Here is a 25,662-nt window from a genome sequence, read left to right as displayed (position 1 = left end):
CGCACCGGGGAGGACGACCAGTTGGTGCGATGACAGGTATTGTGCAAAAGGCTAGTGATAGAGACAATTAACTGTATAAAATAGAAAAGACATGTAGTCAATTTCAGTGTATTGTGAAACAAGTGAATCCTTTGAATAAAGGAAAGGAACTTACTACAAGTTTGGATTAACCATCCCGACTTCTGTAAAATGTATCCTTTCAGCACCAGTTAAGGATACAATCTGGTGGCAGCTAGTGGCCGCACCCACGTCTCCAGAGAAGAAAACCAATTGAATTCGCCACACCTACCAGAAGAAAGAATATCGAGGACTCCTCACACGCGCCCCTCTACACCAACTCCAAACTTCGCAGTCTAGTATCGGTGGTGAAAATTACATTTCTCACCACCTGGTGGCAGCCAACTTCTACAAGATATTCCCTACCAAGAACAATAAGTCCTAACCGCCCTACAAGCAAATATCACACCTTGCACAATACGAAGGTTATCGTCACCGACTCCACATCATCTACCCGCCTCTAACAAAGGTAAACTAAACACCAACCTTTCAAAATACTTGATATTATCAATACCAGTATTAACCAACCCATCCATCCCCCCCCTTATACTGCCTTTCTCCTTTGTTTATACGAGAACATCAACGAGGCACTCCCCTCATCTAGAGATAATTCCATACACACCGCTGATCTCTTCCCAGTACCCTATTTTTTATTGAAAACTTACGTCGTCCTAAACGCGTAACTACAACCAACTCTACGGAAAGAAACAGCCCACCTCGGCAGAGTATCCACGCCAGTTACGGTCGGAAAGTTTCAAGTATTCCTTACTATCTGCAGTGTTGGCCTACTTGCACCTTATATATACTATTATATACAATAACCTTTCCTATATTTCACTTTTACTTATTATCATATGCATATGCATTCCTTCAGTCAAGTAATTCTGTTTTCTACTTAAACATTTTTATCAATGTAACCTACATTCCATAATTACTGCTGTTAACCAACTATATATATATATAGTTATTAATATTATATTATCATTACCAAATATTTAACTCCTTACTATTATAAACATAATATCATATTATTTCCACATTTTAATATTATTATATGTATATACATATTTTTATGATTTTACATATGTAATCCCATTATACCTAATAACCGTTGACAAAGCTAAGCATAACATATTCCCCCTTAGTTACTGTATACCAATTATTTCTAACTTAACTATTTTAAACTAGACCACCCATCTCACCTAACTATTAAGTAATACATGCCTCGCTAGTTACCACTAACATGGCCACAGGGACGAGAAGCAAATTCAAAAAAGCGCTAGAAACCATCCTCTCTAAATCTCAAGAGGAAAACCCATCAAGCAACTCAAAAATAGACAAAGACAATCCAGACCCTCATCAAATAAATCCACGGATTGACATAGCCATCCAACAGTTAGAATATGAACACTCACATCTCTCGGACAAAGCTGCTCCCACGGCAGGTACCCCTACAATCCCTCTTTATGAGAATGATATCTTAGCCTTTTTTAACCAACCCCCTCAAATAGACCCCTTTCACCCCTCACAACTACAACCACCCATTCCTCCCATCCAGCCAAATATGCAAACTACACCTATAAACCATAATCAGTCCAACCCCCATATCCCAACAAACCATAACCCCCCTCCCATCCAGCCAAATATGCAAACTACACCTCCTATAAACCATAATCAGTCCAACCCCCATATCCCAACACACAATAACCCCCCTCCCATTCAGCCACAGTACCAAAACTTCCCCTTTCCTTCCCCCCATACCCCATCTGGTCAAGCCACCTCCACACCATACCACCAACCACCACCTAACCTTCCTCCAAACCCACAATATTATCCTTACCCACAACCTCAACCAACAATAATTAACAACTATCAAACCATAACCCCCCTCACAGAAATCCCAACCTTTTCCCAAAACAGTGGATTATCCATAAATGACTTCTTGACAGCATGTGACCTGTTTTTCTCAAAAAACAAACACTATGACACAGATAAAATAAATTTGTGCCGTCAGAAAATAGACCCATCTGACATTTGCCGTTCAAAGGCAAGGATGCTAGACAGTTTAGTTGCATGTGGAATCACATATCAGGAATATAAACACCACCTTCTTAATGTCTTTCACAACAAACAAGCTAACAACATCTCCTTCCTTCTCACTTTCCTCAATAACACTAGAGTCCAACCACATTCCGTTACGAACATTATGGATTTCGTAGCAAACGGAATTAAAGAAGTCAGAGAGGACCTGGAGAATAACTCTCCTTGGATCCACACTGACCAATTTGGTCAAAATGTCATGACCACAAAAAACTTACTAACATTCTTTGAGATAGGTTTCTATCTCTCCCAACTCCCTCCAAAGTGTTTAAAGGAAGCCTCCAAAAGGGAACTAAACACTAGAAACCCTCTAGCTTATACCTATATCTTAGACATCATCAATGCTTGCAATGTATCTTTAGACACCCCCCACTATCTCCCCAGACTAAATAGCCTTCACTCACAGCAGCCCCCTCCCACCAATCAAGGACAACCTTCTAAGTGGTGCTCCTACCATTCATCACCCAGTCACAACACTAGAGACTGCATACAAAAACAACAAATACAAACACAGGCACCACGCCACCCTATCCCTTGCTCAGTTCATGGAACCATTTCCCATACCGATGCCCAGTGTCGAACACAGCAACAACAATACCCGCAGGTACAACACCACCCCATCCCTTGCTCAGTGCATGCTACTACCTCGCATACGAATGCTCAGTGTCAAGTTCAGAATCAAAACAAACAAGTTCCACCCCCCTTTAAACCTCCACTCCTACCTACACCAACACATCCAAACAAATACTGCAGCCTACACAAAACAACAACTCACTCCAACGAGGAGTGTTACCTACAGAAATCACAACCACAACCTCATCAGAGAACTAACCAACCATTCACCACCCCTCGACAAACAGCTCCCTCCCACACAACACGCACAACTCAACACCGATTGGGGAAACGTGTACCAGCCTCACGCACCAAACCACCATAGGAATATCTCATACACAACACAACTACGTCACCCTAAAAGTGAGTTTAGATCAACTCACAGTTGACATGATGGTTGATACAGGAACAAACCTGAACATCATCCCAAGAGCTCTCTATGAAGCATTAAATGACCCACCCCAAATTCAATTTTCCAATATGGAAGGACTCCTAATAGAAGGGAGCACCATTTCTCTACACGACACCATAGAAGTCAATAACTTACAAGTAGGTTTCACACCTTTCCACATAGCTGACGAATGGAGTCTCGATCAACAAGGTATAATAGGATTAAAATCATTGAGGACATGGAAAACTATTATAGACCTAGACAAAAATAACATCTCCTTCTCAGATGTGAATGATGAGCCAACTGTCACTGAGACACCCGACTCAGACACACAACCTCTCTCATGTCTCCCTTCCTCAAATACTCCAATTCCAACTAACAACTATTCCTTCCGACCACCCCCTTATGTCACCTCAAAGGCATTGATGTCTAACACAGTCATCATACCCCCTAGACATTCAATAACAGTTCCACTATACATACCCGGAGCAATAGAACATCAGGATGTCATAATTGACCCAGATACGTCAAGAATAAATAACATAACCTTGGAGTCCTCCTGGGATATAGTACCAGAAAATAAACACACCCTAGCTATGTTAACAAATCTTTCAGACCAACACCGTAAAATCAAGAAGAATACTAACATTTGCGCAGTCCACCTCCATGATTCCCCTATCCAGGAACCACTCCCTCAACACATCAACCCAGTAAGACCAACACAACCCCTCACCCCTATCAATCCAGACCAAATCATAACATCAGCTGACGGAGAAATTCATAACGAGCTATTAGCTCTCCTACAGAGGAATAGATCAGCTATCGCCTTAGAAGGTGAACCACTAGGCAAATGTGATATAATCAAACATCACATCCAAATTCCCCCTAACACTCCCCCTTCATACACCCCCGCTTACCGCATTCCTCACAGTAGGAAATCCCAAGTCAATAGCAATGTACAAGAGATGTTACACCAAGGCGTAATTTCCCATTCAGACTCCCCATGGAACAGTCCCCTCTTTTTGGTCCCTAAGAAAGACGGAACCTTACGCCCTGTGGTGGACTTTAGGAAAGTCAACCACCTCACTCAATCTGACCCCCACCCACTACCTGCCATGCAGGACGTCCTCCAATCAATAGGGAACAATAACACAGTTTTTTCCACTATCGACCTTAAGTCTGCCTTCTGGCAAGTGGAATTATCTGAAGAATCTAAACCCATAACTGCATTCTCCACTGACAAAGGACACTTTCATTTTGAACGTATGCCCTTTGGCCTTAAAAACGCCCCCTCAACCCAACAACGGTTGATGACCCACATATTCAGTGACATGATAGGAGTCTCATTATTCGTCTATTTAGACGACCTCATTAAGTGGTAGCCTATTAGGTTGGACTAGTAATTGGTTGAATGGTCGAAAACAGAGAGTTGTTTTAAATGGAAAAACTTCTGGATGGAAAAGTGTTGCAAGTGGAGTTCCTCAGGGTTCCGTTCTTGGGCCACTTCTATTCATAGTATATATAAATGATATAGACCATGGACTAAAATCTACTGTTTCCAAATTTGCTGATGATACAAAACTGTGCGGAGTGGCAAATGATCACTCAAACCAATTAGATATTCAAGAAGATTTAGATCAATTACAGCAATGGTCTGAAAAGTGGCTAATGAAATATAACACAAGTAAATGCAAGGTAATGCACATAGGTAAAAATAACAGTAAGTACGATTACAAGTTATTTGGAAATTCGTTAACAAAAGTGGATAGTGAAAAAGATCTCGGCGTAATTATCAGTAACGACCTCAAATCATCCAAGCAATGTATTTCAGCCTCTGAGAGAGCAAATAAGATTCTGGGACTGATTGCGCGATCTTTTGATTTCAAAAGTCCATCACTCATTAACAAGCTATATAAATCGTTAGTTCGTCCACATTTGGAATATGCTGTTTCCGTATGGTCACCGAATCTCATTAAAGACATTGACAGATTGGAAAAAGTACAACGGCGAGCCACAAAACTGATTCCAAATATCAAAAATAAATCATACGAAAATCGACTAAAGCACATGAATCTGTTTTCCTTAAAAAAGCGTAGACTCAGAGGTGACTTGATACAGGTCTTTAAGATTTTAAAGGGAATTGACATCAAAAGTGACAAAATTTTCACATTGAATGAGAATCAGACAAGAAACAATGGTCTCAAACTGTCCGGAAATAGATTCAATTTGGAAGTAGGTAGAAACAACTTTGCCAACCGTGTAGTTAATGAATGGAATAAACTTCCTGCACAGGTAGTGCAATGTAGTTCAGTTCAAAGCTTTAAGAATCATTTAGATAAATACTTAAGTAAGATGCTGTAATGATTATAATTTATCTTATATTATTTGTTTTTGTTTTGTTATCATTTGTCTGTCTGATTTTGATTTATTATTAGTTATATGTTAATTTATTATTTACTATTTACCTGTTTGTTTATCATTTTAACTATACCTATGCATTTATTTATGTATTTTATTTGTTATTTACATTATTATAGTTTTTATTTATTATTTTATTACTAATATGATTTTTTTTTTTTTTTTTTTGCATCCGACCTAGATATGGATCAAAAGGTCTCCTGTCGGCATGCTCTGCCTTTGTAATCCTTTGTAATATATAGTCCCACAGAAAGAGACCACCTTAACACTTTAGAGATTGTCATCAAACGTCTCAAACATACGGGGTTAAAGATTCAATTAAAGAAATGTAGATTCCTCATGAAGGAACTCACCTTCCTAGGCCATAAAGTGAATGCAAAGGGGATCCATACAAACACAGACAAAATAGATGCCATAAACAGCTTCCCAATCCCCAGAAACACAAATGAAACACGAAGTTTCATAGGGCTAGCCTCATACTACAGACACTTTATTCACAATTTTGCACACATAGCTTCCCCTCTGACCAAATTCACAAGGAAAGGCGAACCATTTCAATGGTCAGAAACAGAACAACAAAGTTTCGACACACTGAAACACTCTCTGACCACAGCCCCTGTACTAGCCTTCCCTGACATGAAGAAAGAATTCTTTCTTTACACAGACGCCTCCTCTAAAGGAATAGGCGCAGTCCTACAACAGAAAGATGACAATGGCAAAGAGCACCCCATAGCCTACGCAAGTAGAGTCCTTAATAAGGCTGAGAGTAACTATTCTACTACTCACAAAGAAGGGTTAGCTATAGTTTGGGCACTTAAACATTTCAAATACCTCATTTTAGGCTACAAGATTACCATACTAACAGACCACCAACCCCTAGTCTATCTTTCTAACTCCAAAGACTTACATGGGAGAGTTGCTAGATGGAAAGCAACTCTCCTTGATTACGATCCCAAGATCGTATACTTAGCTGGGAAAGCTAACGTAGTGGCAGATAGCCTGAGCAGACAAACCTACATCACCCCCATAACCCAAACCACATGCATACCTATGCAAGAACTCACACAGGAAACTGAAAGAGACCCTATATGGTCCCCAATAAAACAGCATCTCCTTTCACAAACCCCCTTACACTCCCGACCACCTGTCCCTATTGAGGAACTCAAACTGGTCGACGGAGTCATAAGGAGAACCATTAACACAAGAGAGGTTACTGTTATCCCCAGAGCCCTAGTCCCCAAGGTCCTACACATATTGCACGACAGTGCAATGGGAGGCCACTCGGGCAGAGATAAGACACTAAACACTGCTAGGCACACATATTACTGGCCTAACATGAAAAGAGATATAACCACACACATAGATTCTTGTATAACTTGTAACCAATTCAGAGGCCCTGACCCGAAAGAAATCAACATAAAAGACATCCCACTCCCTGCTGAGCCATGGGAAACACTTGGCATTGACCTACTGAAAATGCCAACGAGCCATCAAGGTTCCAACTATGTACTCACAGCAGTAGAATATTTCTCTAAATACACAATCTTAATACCACTCCAAGACAAAACAGCAGAGACTGTAGCCAAAGCCCTAGTTAACAATATCTTTTGTAGATACAACATACCACACACAATGTTATCTGACAATGGCTCAGAATTTAAAAATCAGGTGATGCGCGAAATAGCACATCTGTACAACATTGACCAAACATTTACCACTGCATACCACCCACAGGGAAATGGTCTGACTGAGCGAACAAATCGCAAGGTCCTAGAGATTCTCAGACCCTTGGTCAACGACCTCATGGACAGTTGGGAAGATTGGCTACCACAGGTACAAGCCAGTATCAATAGCACAGTCAATTCCGCAACAAAGATGTCCCCACATGAGATCATTTTCGGCCAACCAATGCGCCTACCCTACCAAATATTCAACCAACCACCCCCACCCTTATACAACCTAGATAACCTCACACACTGCATCAAAAGAGGTATGCAAACCATTTACAAACAAGTTAGAACAAACTTGAAAGAAGCCCAGGAAAAGACAAAGACAAAACAACACAAACGCTCAATTCCACTTGACATAACGCTTGGTGACACTGTCATGGTCAAAGACTCAACCAGGACTAACAAACTCAGACCCAAGTTCTTAGGTCCCTTCACAGTCACAATCTCACTCCCTAACAATGTTTTTCTACTAACAGATCCTTCCGATCACACAACCGCGACCATACATGGAGAGAAGCTGAGAAAGGTCAAACTCAACCTCGACCCAATCCCACTTCCCATCAACAACCCACCTACCACGACCACACATAACTCACCCAAACGCAAGTCTCATCCCATGACCCTGCGTCGACGCAACTAAACATGCACTCTAGCTCTCGCCCCTGAAGATGCAGGACGTCATGTATCTATCAGTGGAGGTTAAAATGGCCCATTTCCAATAAGAACTCCTTTCCGCATATCTATTGAAACTTCTCTACTTCCTTCCGACCACCATAACCTTAGCGAGAGCCAGATACACAAATCCTCAGTCACTAAGGCATTGCCCTTCTTCCACAGATGAAACTCCTCCTGGCACTCCCCATCCTCGTCCACCTCACCCTCTCCGTACCAAGGCTCCTGCCTGGCGCTATAGTGAACAAACACGGCACCGCCGCATGCGTTGAAGATTCCATAATGATTAAGCTCCGCATCTCTCCCAACACATTGTTAGATCCCATTACAAAATTACAAAAGGACCTAATAGATGTGGAAAAACTAATTGGAAGGCAAGTACCCAATGACACTCATAAAAACTATCAAACCTCATTGACACTATACCACAACGTCAACGCGTTACAAGAAAAACTAAACACAATCAGATACACAATATACCACCTCCCAGACCCAGACGATGACACCACAACGACCAGTAGAACAAAAAGAGGACTTTTCGACTTTATGGGGATAATTTCCAAATCCCTATTCGGAACTGCTACTGAACAAGACATTCAAACCATTCATTCACACATAGGGAAAATAACAAGAGTACTACACCAACAAGGGAAACTCATAGATTTAAACTCCAAGAACATAGATCTCCTCGCTGACTCTGTAAATTCAGTAATTGACAAATTCAATGACCTTGCACAGTTCACAAACTCTCAGTTATCGCAGATCACCAATTCCCAAAATGCCCTCTTTTTCCTTCATCACCTGAAGGAACTGGACAAAGAACTAGACAGTCTCCTAGAACATTCCAATCTCATCCAAAGAGATATTTGGAACGCCCACGCAGGAGTAGTCGACTTCCAAATGATCACCCCAACCCAGCTTAGTCAAACACTACGACGAGCCCACAATACACTACAACTTACCCCCTTCTTTTCCAAACATGAAATACAGCATTATTACCCCATCTTGTCATCAACTATCTTTCAACAATTCATCCTCATCCACATCCCTATGGACCCAATCAAGAGATTCTCCCTTTGGGAAATTTACCCTTTCCCCTACCCTTACCAAAACCGCACTATGACTCTCAACCTACCAACCTCCACCATCTTAAAATCACACGACGGTCAGTGGTTAACACTGACCTCACCGGAAACCATGGCAACCTGCAAGATAGCATGACCCAACTTCCATATCTGTCCAGCCTATCCTTTCCACTTCCAACTAACCAAATCCCAACCCTGCCTCTCGGAACTCACAACCGACAGAGTAAACTCTTCCGAAACGTGTGACTTTCGTTTCTCAGACAACCAATTTCACCATACCCATGTAGGACATAAACACTTCATATATCTCCCCCACCCAACCTTAGTATCTGTCATGTGCTTACGCAAACCACCCACCCATCATAAGATAAACGGCTCCATCACTCTGCCAGACACTTGCCACACCTACATGATGGACTCAATGCTACTCCCCAACAAACTCCACGACCAAGGTACCCTTAACTTGACCCAAGACCTAGGTCCCATAACCCAACTGATACTCCCTCCCCTACCTAAGATCCCCGATATCATCCTCCCAAGTAATATAGACATGGTACACCTACTGAATAAATCGACTACTCTTGACATGGACTCACTTGACCTACACTACAAGGTACTACCATATACCTCCACAGCCCTTTCACTCTTAATCATTCTCTTTATACTGGTAATATTGACCAAATTCTGTTGCACGAAGTAAAAACTTCCAAAACCCTTCAACCCCCATTCCCGATCTACTGTAAACCTAGATTAAGTTTATTCTTGTGTCTCACCCAATATCTTAAATAACATAATAATTCTTACGAGAAACTATATACATACTATGAAATAAAACAAATGCGATGTGACACACCAAACTGACCATAGAACAGTGTTTAGAAAATGACACTCCCAACAGTGATAGTGTTAAACACATGAACGCCATAACATTTAGAAAGTGATTTCAACAGTGTTATCAAATATATAGTGAAACCTTTCATATGATATTTAATATAACATGTAATCTGGTGAGACACAACGTTACACTTCTGAGACACAACATCGCTACCCTTATTTACAAGTTCATGATCCCCCTTGGGACCTCAGATTCACTTCAACAACACCCCCCCCATCTTCACATTTAATCCCACAGGATTTTGTGTCTCTGAACCTTTTCTCGATGTATTACCCATATGAATATTTTTGTAAACCATGTAACCTAGGTGCCGGGAGCCACCTAACCCCAGGGGGAGAGCGATATGTATACGTCCCATATATACGTGAGCATACACCCAGTCATATGACCCACTTACATCCTCACCCAACCACCCCAACCTCACACTATTTCCTGTCTCGAGATTGCTGAGCTAAACATCACGAGGTCCAATGCAACACACATCTCGCTGACCCAAGCAATCTCTAGCATCGCGACAGCCAGGCAACACACACACACACACACACGAACGCACACTTATAAGTGCAGTCGACCACCAACTCATAACATTACAGAACAACCCAATAACAACGAGCTTTTCCCCCTTGGAAATATTATATAATAAATAAATGGGATGTAATTAGTAATTAAGTATGAGAATATTGGTTGTGGGAGGCCGAATACTCCCATTGAAAACAGTGTAAGTACAATTGCTAACACCTGGAAATTTTTCATATCTAGCGTTTCCGCCGAACGAAACTGAGACGCACCGGGGAGGACGACCAGTTGGTGCGATGACAGGTATTGTGCAAAAGGCTAGTGATAGAGACAATTAACTGTATAAAATAGAAAAGACATGTAGTCAATTTCAGTGTATTGTGAAACAAGTGAATCCTTTGAATAAAGGAAAGGAACTTACTACGAGTTTGGATTAACCATCCCGACTTCTGTAAAATGTATCCTTTCAGCACCAGTTAAGGATACATGTGTCTTGCAACACTACTTCTGACCCAGGGTAGTGGGCGAGATGCAGGGATGACCCATCCAGGAGCCAAGATAAGAGAAAGGGAGGAGGGTGGTTGGAAGTGGGAGTATGTGGGGATGGAATGGGTGGGAGTGGATTTTATGCCTTTGTTTTGGCTACCTCGCTTGTAAGGGGGAAAATGCCTTTGGTATATGCATGTAGTTGTAGCCCAGCAACCCCCATATTCTGTGAACTGGCATGATCACATTTTCTGTGGTTTCTAATATTCCGAGTGAAAGAGATCAAGTAATACAGTTTTAACTTTATATTTTATAATGCAAGTACTGTGGTGCATCATCAAATCATTGTACATCAGGCAGCTGATGCTGTATGCCAGAATCCGACACATACTGAAGAGATTAAAATTGAATTTCTTTGGTACCATTATGCACTGACTAGATCTGAATAACCTACCTCTGGGTTCTGCAGTTGGGAGATAAATCCCTGAAAAATCCTTCCACATATAGTGTGAACCACACTGGCATGCCCACCCACTGGACACCATTCAGTACTAAGACAGTGACAACAGAGAATAGACCTGACCACAGATTCAAACTATTCCAGATCCAGATGCAACCACAACACAAAGGATACACAGTCCACTGCATACAACAATGCCCCACACTAATGATCCTCAAACAATAACACAACCCTGAGTGACTTATAGATCCACCCAGAGGCTATTGCCAATTACCTGAAAGCTGTAAAGGAGACCAGGAGAAATAGATTGTCCGACATTGTGAACATCTCTTCACAATTTTCAATTTACAATTTTCAGTTTACTGGGAAATAAAAGTCAATCTTGTAACAGATTTTATTGGTGAATAACCCATAACCACAATTATGCTCTGTTCATTTTATCAGTGGATACATGATATATGCCTAGGATTATACACTTCATAACACATATTTATTAGAACTTCCTTCTGAACTCTCAGTCCTGTGCAACACACCACAATATAATGGAAAATCACACTACCTAAATAACAGTCCAAACTGCTGCAAAAAGATATATAATTTCCAGCCATGTAATATGTTGGCTACTAAGAGAATCTCTGAATACGGTTAACACGAGTCTATTGAAACTGATAAATATGTCTGTATCATATAATAAAGGTTTTAATCCTATATATTTTTTTTTGTTTACTAACCATTGGCAACTTCCTAGAATGAAAAACTAGCTCTAGGTCTGTCCATAAGAACTACAAAAATAATCAAACTGTTACTAGCACAGCATTCAAAACATATATTTTCCATCAATTTATTTATATACTCAGACACAGCTCATAACTACATTTCTGTTTCATGCTTACATTTTTCATACTCAAACTCAATATGCACCCAGTAAGTTTATATACCTTTGGTCTAGTAAATACAACTAAATCAAGGAAAAAATAAATTCTTTCCTTAGCATAAGAATACTCAAACAAACTACACAAACTTACTTATGTAATCCAAATACTACATGGTCAATTTCTTAATGAACATTGAAGAAACTGCAGCAAACATTTATATTAAAGGAAAAAAAAATCCTTGCCTACTGTCAAAGGTGACTGAATCTTTAAAAAGACGTACAGGTACAGCTCTAGTTTTCTAGCATCCTTAGCTCCAGAACAGTAGCAGATTATCCATTTTGCTGGAAAAGAAGTGGTCACATAAAAACAATAAGATAATTTATGTGACTCACAATTTATGCACCTCCTGAATTTTTCAAATGAAACCACAAATACAGATTTTGCCTCTGCCTTTGTTTTTAGGAATTTCCCCTGTGGGGCTACAAGGAGAAGGATGCCTAGTCCCAATCCCCATCCCGTCCCCAGGGGGGTTGCTGATTTAATGAAGCGGCCTTGCTGTGGATGTGCTGTGTCCTGCGACACTGCTTCTGACCCAGGGCAGTGGACAGGGTGCAGGGATGACCCGTCATCTAGGAGGTGCTAAGATGGGAGGGAGGGTGGAGGGGTGTGGAGTGTTTTCAGGGATGGAATGGGTGGGAATGATTTTATGCCTTGTCCTTTTTGGTTACCTCCCTGGTAAGGGGGAAAAAGCCTTGGTATATGTATGTATGTACAAATACAGATATACCAACAGCTTTTTCCCCCTTACAAAGGAGGTAGCCAAAAAAAAAACGGCATAAAATCCACTCCCACCCATTCTATCTCTACATACTCCACTCCCATTTAACCCCCTGCCTCCCTCTTATCTTGGCTTCTCCTGGATGCCACCGCAAATGAAACCGCAAATAAATGTGAGTTAAAGATCACGTAAACAATAGCTTAATAGCGTGATTAAAGCAGGTTCTATATATAAATTCAACACAATACCCCCCACCATTAACCTCTGATTATATATGCACTTCCTGTATTTCAAAACATTGACACTTACTTCTCAAAAGGACCATAGATCATAGATGGATAGATAGATTAGATTAAAAAAAAAAAAAAAAAACGTTGGAGCTAAGCTGCCATGTAGCAATGTCTAGATATTCACAAGATAGCAAATGACATCACTAAGCATCAATGGCCTAGCCTGGCAAGACATGGGAAATTCCTATATCAGTTTATAATTATATCAAGATTGAGGTGCTGAAAAGTTACATCAGTACAGATACAATTCACACTGAAATATTTTTTGAAAATAGCATCAAACAAAACATTTTGGTGTGGCAAGGAAACTACAGTACATTACTTCACCCTCTACATGTTATTACATTATTGAAAATACACTCATGATTAATGAACAAAAGTATTATGTGCATTCTACTTAAAATTTGCCACTTGTGTATGTATGTATACACAATTACAAAAACACACTAGTACACCCACTCATACTAAGACACATACCAATACTATGAATATATGTTGGTACATTCTACAACTTGAATTAAACTATTTTCTTTGGACACAGTTCATTACATCAAATTTCAAGTACCTGGACCTTACAGTGATTTGTGTGTGGACAACACATGTAAGTAGTGTATATTATCATTTACTTAGTAGGGAGAAGCATGTCAAGCACTTGATTAATATCACCATTTTTCATGGCTACTAAATTGGTGAGCCAACCATTCTCATTGTGATAGCCCATTGATTCCAAGTGCTCCAGAGCCTGCCGAATCTTGGGATCTGTAATGAAGAGTTCAGAGTAAGGAATATACATACATATATAAACCAATGTTTCCCCACCCCCCTTATAAGGGAGGTAGCCAAAGTCAAATGCATAAATGCACTCCCATCCTATTCCATCCCCACAAACTCCACTCCCATTTGCCCCCTCCCTCCCTCTTAGCTCCTCCTGGAAGATGGGTCATCCCTCCATCTTGCCCATTGCCCTGGGTCAGGAGCAATGTAGCAAGACACAGCACATCCACAGCAAAGGCGGCTTCATTTAATTGCCGAGCCCCCCTCCTTCCCCTCATGCAGAAAAAAAAAAAGACGGAGAAATCCCTTTGGGCTGCATCAAAATATAATTCACACATACTCCATCACCCCCTTCCCCCACCCATTCCCTTCCATGCATCACAGCAATAAGGAACACACATCAGTTAACTCTGAATACACATGGGTTACAATCCTAAAGAGATTATGCTTTCCAAACAATGGTAAGGAACCCAAAGTTCTGCCTCGTTTTTTATACTCAATGAACTTCAGCCTACACATCAAAGACCTCACAGAGAGCACCAAGTAAATGAACACACAGAAATCAGTAGCCAGCAAAACAGTTCTTGAAAACCATCACTTAGTACAAATCCACAGCATGGTTACTGACAACCAGGAAAACAGGCATCCTACAAATTATACTAAATAAACCACTGAGAATATTAATATGATGGACCAAAGCCACCTTAACAGAACACACACAGACACCAAAATCCTTCCCATAAAATATCACATGAAAATTATAGGTAGTCATTTCTATGCAAGTGCCCTTAACCCTCCTCACCAAACAGAAATTCTGGCTAATATCAGACAATTCTAATCAACTTTGGATCAATCAATTAATCCATTGCCCCTGGTCTCTCTTGCAGAAGTCCTGTGGCCTTCAGGTAACTGGCAACCACCTCAATGTCACTGAGACAAAGTATTTAGCAAAATAATACTATTCATATTTACATCTCACCTGGATGAGCAGGAATGGGTGATGGCTTTGGTTCAGCATCCTTTTTAGGCGAGTTTGACTTATTTTCTGGATGAGGCTGTTCAATGATCACATCTTCAGGTGGGGCTGAAGACTTTTGCTCTGCATTCTGAGTGACCATCATCCAATCCTCATTGTCAGATGACATATCGGATTCCACATTGTCATCTTTTGACTTGCTTGAGCCTGCATGGCTTGGCTTAGCCACATTCTCAGCTGCAGGGGTGTTTGTTTCTTCATTTTCAGCATTACTGGAAACATCATCTGTCTGCATCCCCTCAGGGCTGCAGATATCTTCAGTTTCACTTTGTATTTCAACAACTTCAGGAGTCTTTTGTGCATCAGAAGAAATCTTGCCCTTTACTTCTCCATGACTACTGCCACCTGTTGGTGAAAAGACTATACATATAAAATAAATAAATTAAACTTACATATACCAAAGGATTTTCCCCTTACAAGGGAGATAGCCAAAAAACAAAGGCATAAAATCCACTCCCACCCATTCCATCCCCACATACTCCACTCCCATCCAACCTCCTCCCTCCATCTTATCTATCTCCATATATCTATCTTCAAATTCCTCCCTTTGCGCACCTTCTCAAACTCCGCCACCAACATCCCCAATCCCTCCTACGATCCCGCCACAAGCACAGCACTGTCAGCAAACCACAACTGGCCCATCTCCCACTTTTCTCCCTTTTCATTAGCAATCTCCCATCCCTAGCATATCCACTTTTACCTCAAACCACACACTCTCTCCATTTGCAATTCTAACACAGGCTCTACTACATACAAAATTACATATACCAACAGCTTTTTCCACCTTACACGGGAAGTAGCTAAAGTCTAAGGCATAAATCCACTCCCACCCATTTCATCCCCACATACTCCACTCCCCGTCATCACCACTACCTCCTTTTTCTTGACTCCTCCTAGATGACAGGTCATCCCTGCATCTCACTCAGTGCCTTCCTGTCTACCCTGCCATAAGCCTTTTCTAAATCCATAAAAGCCCAAAAAACATCCTTACCTTATCCAAGGCCTTACCACAAAAATCTGAAAGTTTGTAACCAGAGAAAACACGATCAAACCTGTTCACAGAATACAGGGTCACTCGACTACAACTATAAAATGTTTAACTCGTCAGTCTTGTCGGTAACTGCTACTTTAATGAAAAATGGTGTTTAACTCATCATAACCATGAAGCCAACACTAGCATCCACATATACTCACTCGCACCTCATTATGCCTATAAAGGTGCTAGCATATTAAAGAGGTTAAAAAGGAGGTTTACCCTAACATAGACAAATGACATGTGGCTCTGGTCCATAGAGGTGCTCCAAAAATCTCCTCAAAGCACCGACTACATGTCACCATACAGTCACTACTCCAGTACAGGGACGTATTAAAAAAACGAGATATTATTTAAACCTTCTGAATGTCCAAGACTCTTCCTTACCTGCAGGTCCATCTTCTTTGGTTCCACTATCTGAAGCTGAATGAGAGCAGGAGTTTGAAGAACTTGAAGAAAATGAGCAGCTCTGTGTAGGTCCTCCAGTGTTTCCATTTGACGTTTGCTGACCACTCCAAGCTGTCCAAATGCCCTTCATGATATTTGCTACATGATCTGAAGCCATGCGTGATGCAAACTCTGATGCTTGTTGAGCAGCTTCCTGTGCAATATTCTGAGCCTCTTCTTGAATGCGCTGAGGGTCTAAAGTTTCTGTTGGTATGCCCATGAATGGGCACCAGCCACCAACGCCTCCCTCAACCCAACTGCAGCTCTGCTGCTGCTGTTGACCTGGCTGCTGCTGTTGCTGGAACTGCTGATGATGCTGTTGATGGTGTTGTTGGTGTTGCTGATGATGTTGCTGGTGTTGATGATGATGTTTCTGGTGCTGGTGTTGATGCTGACTCTGGTGAGACTTTCCTTGCTCTTTGTCATCTTTGGGAGATTCATCCCCCTCTTGTGGGAAAAACCCAGGGCCAGGGTGACGGCCTCCAAACCAACCCATTCCCCATCCTGCTCCTCCATGCCTCTTTCCTCGTCTGCCCCGTCCACCTCCACGAGTCCATGCTGAAGAGTTACATCCACCCCCACCCCCAGAGGTTGAGAAAGATGTAGAACCACCTTGGTCAGTCTGGACACCAAATTGTGCTGTGAAGTGACCGGGAGGACCCTGCTGTTCACTCCACCAGAACCGAGGAGCACCCTAAAAAGAAAAAGAGAAAAATAAACAATGAATTATATATATATATATATATATACATAAAAATGCCTCTTCCCCTTATAAAAAGGGTGGCCAGCCACGGCATGCACCCACTCATCCTAAACCAATTTGTTTTCACTTTTATCTTAACTCTTCATAGATGAAGGGTCATCTCTCTCCCCTATCCAATGCCCAGGTCAGAAGTAGTGCAGCAAGACAGAGCACATCTATGCTAAAGCCCAATAGCCAAAGCTGGATTGCTTCATACCACTTCATTACATGGAATTCCTCCCTCCTCAATCACTTGTGAGTAATTAGAGAAAATGTGGAGAGATACCTTTGCATCACATCATTCATCATCCAATCTCAACCGTACTCCACACTCACACCTATCTTTTGCCCTCTCCTTTTTCTGCTCAACAGGCATTCCCCTTTTACCCAAGGCCCCCTTCCTCCCATCCATCCACCTCATCCTTGGCCCTCCCCTCAAGTTTATTACATCTGCCTCAGCCTTCCACACTCTTTCTCCTTGTCTTTATTCATACACTCTTACGCTTATACACAGGATTTTGAACTCCATCTTTTCTCTAAAGCAAAAGATGAAGAAGTGAACAATAAGCAACTACTTCACCTCTTCCATTAGATAAATCTTTATATTAAATCAAATTATTCACGACAGACTATACCGTAAAACATTTACCTTTGGTTCAGGTACTGGAAGGCGAACCATCTTGTGATGTTGGTGCAGACCCTTGTGTTCACACGCAGCGCAAAGATCAAAGTCAGGGCAAGTCATGCACCGATATCGATATCCTTGAATGGGGCCATCACAGCCATCACAGATAACATTACTATGGGTGGGTCCTTGTTCACTTCCTGTAAATAAAAATTCTAAATTTTGGTTCCCATTCTTTACAGGTAAAGAAGCTACATGTGGTACATCATTTAAGTTTTCAATCCTGGGTTGAAAAATACTAGGGGGGTTTGTCTTTGAAAGAGTATTGTGATTAATCACCTGGTGCAGAAGCATTGGGTCCAGCATCCTCCTTAGTATTGGTGCTGATGAAAATACGCAGCAGGGGTAGATTCTGGCGGGTTAGACTGTCAATCAGTGCCTCCATCAGCTCTTCATCAGAAGAAATCACAATCTCATCACCCTCAGCATCTGTAAGAGATAAAAACAAATGAAATCTATGACATACTCCTTTACATTTGTTTCACCAAACTTTTGAAAACCATTTCTATTAATAATGTTTTATGTGTTCTTCATTATAAGCTCAAACTCCTTTACTTGCCTTTCCAAGAGATAATGATGTTGCTATCTCCCAAAGCAAAAACACTCCTTGTCTTTTCTTTGAGACAAGTAAAGCTAGTGGCAGCTCCTTCGTCAAGTCCAAATCTTCGAACTTCTTGACGGCCTCCACCCAAATCCATGTAGGCCTTAATGCTCACACTTTTGTCCCAAGCCATCTTGAGATTTTTTTTCTCGCTTCCTCTGTTTCGTATATCACTCCAAAATAATCTTGACCTTGAGATATACTAAAGCTGGATCCAAAATATCTGTGGATGAAAGACAAGCATTATGTTGTATCAAATGATACTAAATCTTGTTTTATCCCCAAAGTCAATCAGTCAATCAATTGCCTGGTTCTTTCTTGCAAGTCCTGTACCCTAGGAAACTGGCCAGGGCCACCCCTTCAGCCTGTTCATCACTCAGTGAAATGGATTTAATATTTTTTCTTTTGTACATACATACATATACCAAAGGCTTTTTCCCCCTTACATGGGAGGTAGCCAAAAGACAAAGGCATTGAAACCACTCCCACCCATGGCATCCCCAACATACTCCACTCCCCTCTACCCTCTTCCCTCCCTCTTATCTTGGCACCTCCTGGATAATGGGTCATCCCTGCATCTTGTCCACTGCCCTGGGTCAGAAGCAGTGTTACAAGACACAGCACATCCACAGTAAGGCCACTTCATTAATTCGGTGAACCCCTCTCTCATGCAGAAAAGGAGAAGATGGGAAGAAATCCCTTCAGGCTGTGTAAATTTATCTCTCATACATACTCCCTAACCCCCCATTCCCCACCCCTTCACCCTCATGCATCACAGCATCATCCATACTCAACCATTCTCCATTCACCCCTATCTTCTGTCCTTTCCCATCTTTCCTCAACAGACATTCCCCTCTTTTTGTACATATGTAAGGATTTTTTTTAGAGAGATCTATTTTTCTACAAAATCACTGCAAACAAATAACAGACCCAATTTTAATGGCAAAATATGAACCATTTTATAATGAGGGTTGAGTAGAGGATGCTTCCATGGAGACCAAGTAGATCACACTTACCAGACCATCAATAAGAACCAGCCAAGAATATATTAGCCTTATGGACATGGACCATCTCTACATGTGCAATTTCCAGGTTTGTAATAAACTTCAGTAGTTATATGCACTGCATGTGACAATGTAAATATCTACAGAGATTTTATGATACTGTTTGAAAAGAAGGAGTGTTGTGCAGTCTATTATTTACAAACTTGTAATATGCAATTCCACTAACTTACGGTTTGTAATAATCTTCAGTAGTTATATGCATTGCATGTGACAATGTAAATATCTATGGAGATTTTATCCTACTGTCTGAAAAGAATAAGTGTTGTGCAGTCTATTATTTACCTACATGTAATATGCAGGAAAGGAGCCATACTTATAACATGCTATCTCTTTTCCTCTACCATACCTAGCCTTGAAATTCTATGATTTTTTTTTATCAATTCTCTGTGAGAAGTAGGAGTCACTCAGGTCAGGTCAAACTGGGGTAGCTGCTTCAAACAGTGAGATGGAGAGTGGTTGTGTTTCAGTGATCAGTGCCGAAGAGGTACAATCTCTATGTAATAGAAGTGTAGCCTTAGAGAAGACTGTTCAGGGCCTTAAAGAGAAGAATTCATTTCTTCACTCAAAGGCCCAAAACACGGACAACAAACCATGTCTGAAACCTAGGTGGAAAACAGTGAACAAAAAAACATGGAGAGATGGTAAAAAGCCCTCACTAGGCAAGCTTGAATGCAGAAACTCTTTTCAAGTTCTCATGGGTCTACAAGAAACAAAGAAGATGCAAGAAAAGAAGGGTAGGGCAGTCGCTAGATCCCTGCCTACAGGTAAGATTTTGGTTGTAGGGGATAGTCAAGTGAGATATTAAGATAGGGCCTTCCATGACAAAGATAAGAAGCACAGGACCAAGGTGTATTTCCCTGGGGCAGGGATAAGTGATGTTTGAGACAGAATTGAAGAGTGTATAATTGGGGAAGGTGCAAAACCCATTGTTTGCTCGAGTGCTGGTGGGAACGACATTGTTAGTGTTGAACGTCTAGACCTCCGAGAAGACGTAATCTACCACCAAAATCTCCTAGATCTTCATCTACCGCCTCTACACATACTATCAGCACTGCACATATGCATCTCGGTGCATATAGGAGTCAACGGGTACTCTGACCTGACTTCGACGAGAAGGGTCATCCCGCGGTCATCTATGGTCAAGTCTCTATTGTTCGGACCAAGGGCGTCAACCTTACGACCAACACCTGGACGCCGATATCGACACCTCAGAAAACCCAAGCGATATTGCCATTAATATTGAAATCCCTTTTCCTACGGGATATGTCCATCCTGTCCAAAACCTCGGACAACTGTAGTACATTGTATATATGTATATGCAAATTGTAAAGTAATTAAAACCTATCCTGATCTCTAATATTTGCTAAAACAGCATCTTGTAAATAAATAATATCTCGTCGGCAACCTAGCCACGAGCCATGTATATAAACACCTCCTGTCACAAAATAAAGAAGAAGACCACAGAGAGAGAGCTATGCTGCTCCGCTGTATTTATCTTAAGCCTCCAAACGCCACTCAACTACAAACCACGTTACCACTCCAAACCATATGTAGGACAATACCACACAACATATCTGACGGCAGTGTGGGATACAACCACAGACATCATAGAACATCATATACCACTTCAACAGAATGCAAAACCACGGTACATACCTGCTTACCGTCTTCCTCACAGTAAAAGAAACATTGTTGACAACATCATTGCAGACATGCTCGACCAAGGCATCATTGAACACAGCCTATCTCCCTGGAATTTTCCTCTCTTTGTTGTTCCAAAACACGACGGCTCCTTTTGCCCTGTTGTTGATTTCCGTGAGCTAAATAAACTCACCATTCCCGAAAGGCACCCTATTCCTCATCTCCAAGACACAATCTACTCCATAGGCGAACACAATACGGTCTTCTCTACTCTCGACCTTATGTCAGGGTATTTCCAAATACCTCTAGATGACAAATCAAAACCACTAACAGCCTTCAGTACCAATACGGGCCATTACCACTTCAAAAGGTTGGCCATGGGACTCGTCTCTGCTCCCTTTGTTTTCACAAGACTTATGTTCAAGGTCCTAGAAGGTCTTATAGGAAAGAATGTCTTCATATACCTTGACGACATTATCATTGCCTCACGGTCACTCACAGAACACCTTTCCACACTTCAAACTGTCCTCTCAAGATTAGCCGCGGCAGGCCTAAAACTTAAACTCAAAAAATGCTCCTTCCTCAAAAAGGAAATAAGGTTCCTAGGACATGTCATAAACTCACACGGTGTCATTACTTCTCTGGACAAGGTTAAGGCTGTTCTAGAATTTCCAACCCCTAACTCTACAGAACACGTCAAATCATTTCTAGGACTCTCAGGTTTTTACAGACGTTTTATCGAAGGCTATGCTCACATGGCAGCTCCATTAACAGCAGTTCTCAAGAAAGATACTCCTTTTAACTAGACGTCTGAACACAACACCGCTTTCCACAAGCTCAAACAAGCACTCACAACAGCCCCGGTTCTGGCATTCCCAAACTTCTCTAAACCCTTCACACTATGTACAGATGCTTCATACAAAGGCCTTGGCGCAGTACTAATGCAACAACACGACTCCAAACTTAGACCTATAGCATACGCCAGCCGCGCATTAAACAAGCACGAATAAAACTACTCTGTCACTGAAATCGAAGTGTTCTCCCTCATGACGGCTCACTTTTCACTACTGTCCTCATTTACCAATCTTTCAAGAAATATTTTTTCTTTCAGAGAGCTTAACTTCAAATCCCTCTAATGTTTCAATTTCCACAAAAATCTAATATGAAGACCTTTATCAAAGGTTTTCTCTAGATCCAAGTGAACACCCACCCAGCCTTCTCTCTTGCAGCACATCCACCACTTGAGTCAAAACTGGAGAGTTCGACATTGGGGCATGGAAGTGGTGAAAATATTCGTGAGCGGTGGTGATGAAAGAGAAGCTCAACAAACCCATTGGTAATGTTTGAGGGCTGAGATCTTCCTTTCACACAATATACAACTGAGGCAAATTTGGCTATAAGGAGTAATTTGTGATAATAATCTAGAGATGAAATTTTTTGTAATAGTCTAAATATGACATATTATAGAAAAAAAATGCCACACTCTATGGTTACTTCTGCATTTCATAAAAAAAAGACAAAAGTTGGTTTAAATACGACACATGACTATTTCTATAATTTACCCTTTTGTCCAAATAAGATTAAAACACAAATTAGAAATTATAGACTTGTACTGTACGGATCAGTAATTGTCATCCTTTTTTTTTTTTTTTCAAGACTGAGAAATACAACATGTGGGGTGGGTGGGTTTGAGGACCTTTATCATCATTATCAATTGTTAGCACATACCTGGGATCATGTTGATTCATTTATATATCGTCACCAGTCCCCACAGTCTGTTTGAGCAAGCTCCCATGCCTACCCTTCTAACTTCTAAAAACTCTCAGATTTTATCAACTTGCAGCTTCATTCCATTATTACACAAACACATTTTTTACTTTTAGCATTTGAAAGATTTTTTTGTGGGGGGGGGAATTGTAACATTAGGTTAGGCTACAACCTTTTGGACAACATAATTTTCAATTTAATTATCTTAGTTTGCATGATTCTGGAATTTTTCCCAATTTCCTCCAATCCTTTCATAGGCTTGCCTACCAGCTTGGCCCATCGCCAATTTGAGCCATCACCAACTAAGCCCATCGGCTGCTTGAGACACCATATTTGTTTTGATAGATACAGAAGTCGAAGAAATAAAAGTATGATAACTTCATCTACTATAACCTAACCTACCTAACCTAACAGTGGTGAACCGACTTTGGTGAAATTGATGTGCCAAGTTGGCAATAGAATCAGCTGAGTTGGCCCTACACATTACATAGGACTTACTTAAAAATCTACATAGACGTAGGTCATGTAGATTTTTAAGTAAGTCCTATGTAATGGGTACTTGAGAATATATAAAATAAAAACTTATTACCTCTGGTAAATCATTCACCACCCCTACCTACTTTCTTATGTATAAAAATGATTCCTTCACATGATTATGCATGATCATGTGATCACAGATTGAATGTCTGTATTTCCCATGGCCTACTTACAATTTTAACATTTCACCTCATTCTAACCATCTTGCATAGTAACAGTACATATATAAAACCTTCCCGTTATCGATATTAAAAAAGAATACAATCAACCACAAATATGTCTTCAGGGAGATTCCCAATCTTATCTATAACGTTCCAACCAAAACAATACGGAACTCCGTTAACATACCTTTTTTCTTTCTGGACACTGCCTTTGACTCTGGAAGCTAGCTGCCTGGGCTATGTATATATATACTTGTGCGTGATACGACAAATTGACGTACACTAAGAAAACTTCGGGACTGTTCTAGAGCATTTGTTGAGTCTGACGAAACGTAACGCAACGCAGTTCCATTTGACCTGCCTGCCTACGTCATCGACATTTGTACACAGGTGTTCAAATAACACAATAAGGAACAATACAAATGTGCCACGACATATATTTAGTTTATGAATATTGTATAAAGCTTACCGTTGATATGCATACGATGAATATATACTGTGTTATGATAAAAGCGAGGGGTCTGGATATCAGTCAGCTGATTTTACTCTTGTTTACCAACAGTCCAACATATGATGCCGCTCAATACTTCGCTCCGCGTTTATTTAAATGTTGACCATTATTGTCGATTGTATTTGATCTTGTTTGTAGAAATTCCGTAAAAATAATATACATAAGACATACATGTAACTATGTTATCTAATCCAAATTGAGAAAAAATGGTAACTATTATTACATTGACAATGACAATGCACAACGGCGCTATATAGACGTGACTCAGTGCTATGTCATCATCTATGAGCGAGAGATATTTGCAAATTTCTTTGTATTTGAGTACATCTTAAATTCTTGACTCCATTGGTAAACTTCACCAGGTTCTTCCTATAGCATTTTACATGCTCCTTCTTTCTCAATTCAATTCAATTCAATTCAATTCAATAAGTTTATTGTTGATGTACAACAAAGGAGAGAGTTGGGTCTTGCCAACTAACCCCTATACATTTTATGTTTAATTTGTTTGTTACAGTTTTATCAAAAATAAATGTTTATATTATAATATCACAGTTGTATTTAACATTTGAAAGCAAACATTGGATGTTTTTTTAACAATTTTAGTTAAGATATCATTATTTATGTAATAGCATATGAGCTCATTGAGGTTCCATTGTCCCTGTGGTCTAAATTCATCGATTTTTGGGCAATACTGAACATAATGTTGTAGTGAATGTCCTCCCGGCCTTGCACATAAAGTGCAGGGCTCAGGTTCAGCTTCCCTGTACACCTCCCAGTAATATTTATATCCAAGTCTGAGTCTCATAGTGACTAAATCCATTTGGGAACTATGTCTACCATATGGATATTCCTCTATTATTTAATACTGCCTTATAATGCCTGCTACTTACACTACCCTTCTCGCAACATTTATCTAGGTCTATATCCATGTTAGCAATAACATTTGTTCTTATTATTGACCTTATATGTTTATATGTGTATTCATTACCAGGAATATTGTTTACATCTCTAATTGCATTTCGTGCAAGACTATCTGCTTTTTCATTATAATACAATCCTATATGGGATGGTACCCATACAAAATAAATATGTGTATTGTTTCTCTCTTGTAGTTTAGTTTCAGTATATTTTTCTATATCATATTTCTAAATTGATTGCACTTGCGATAAGGATTATGTATGCTACAGGACATAATCATAACTCAAAGGTCCTGTCTCTTAGTTTTAATTAATTTATAATTTTAGATTGAGATATATGAACTTGTATCCTTACATCTCTATGGAAAATGTGTACTTCAT

The 25,662-nt window shown here is 40.5% G+C and overlaps 2 protein-coding genes across 4 annotated transcripts; one reads left to right on the top strand and one right to left on the bottom strand.

Moving 5' to 3' along the window:
- The first annotated feature begins 221 nt into the window (after positions 1–221).
- Positions 222–10,911, top strand: LOC143035534 (uncharacterized). Its single transcript, XM_076202404.1, has 2 exons — positions 222–526; positions 8,146–10,911. The coding sequence occupies exon 2, from the start codon at positions 8,146–8,148 to the stop codon at positions 9,199–9,201; it is 1,056 nt and encodes a 351-aa protein (XP_076058519.1). The 5' UTR covers positions 222–526; the 3' UTR covers positions 9,202–10,911.
- Positions 10,912–11,804: 893 nt separating this feature from the next.
- Positions 11,805–24,463, bottom strand: ref(2)P (refractory to sigma P). 3 transcript variants are annotated; one of them, XM_076203161.1, is made up of 7 exons: positions 24,323–24,463; positions 18,642–18,906; positions 18,362–18,511; positions 18,047–18,222; positions 16,596–17,349; positions 15,119–15,535; positions 11,805–14,124 (listed from the first exon to the last, which is right to left on the bottom strand). In XM_076203161.1, the coding sequence occupies exons 2-7, from the start codon at positions 18,814–18,816 to the stop codon at positions 13,988–13,990; spliced, it is 1,809 nt and encodes a 602-aa protein (XP_076059276.1). In that variant the 5' UTR covers positions 18,817–18,906; positions 24,323–24,463; the 3' UTR covers positions 11,805–13,987. The 3 variants fall into 3 exon arrangements, with proteins under 3 accessions (XP_076059276.1, XP_076059275.1, XP_076059277.1); XM_076203160.1 differs by lacking the exon at positions 24,323–24,463 and adding an exon at positions 24,041–24,254; XM_076203162.1 differs by lacking the exon at positions 24,323–24,463 and adding an exon at positions 24,041–24,254 and having other exon boundaries at positions 15,119–15,520.
- Between the last annotated feature and the right edge of the window lie 1,199 nt (positions 24,464–25,662).

This window comes from Oratosquilla oratoria, chromosome 19 (assembly GCF_046742065.1).
Source record: "Oratosquilla oratoria isolate Oo_2021 chromosome 19, ASM4674206v1, whole genome shotgun sequence".
Lineage (NCBI taxonomy): Eukaryota > Metazoa > Arthropoda > Malacostraca > Stomatopoda > Squillidae > Oratosquilla > Oratosquilla oratoria.
This window is presented reverse-complemented; position numbering and strand designations above follow the sequence as displayed.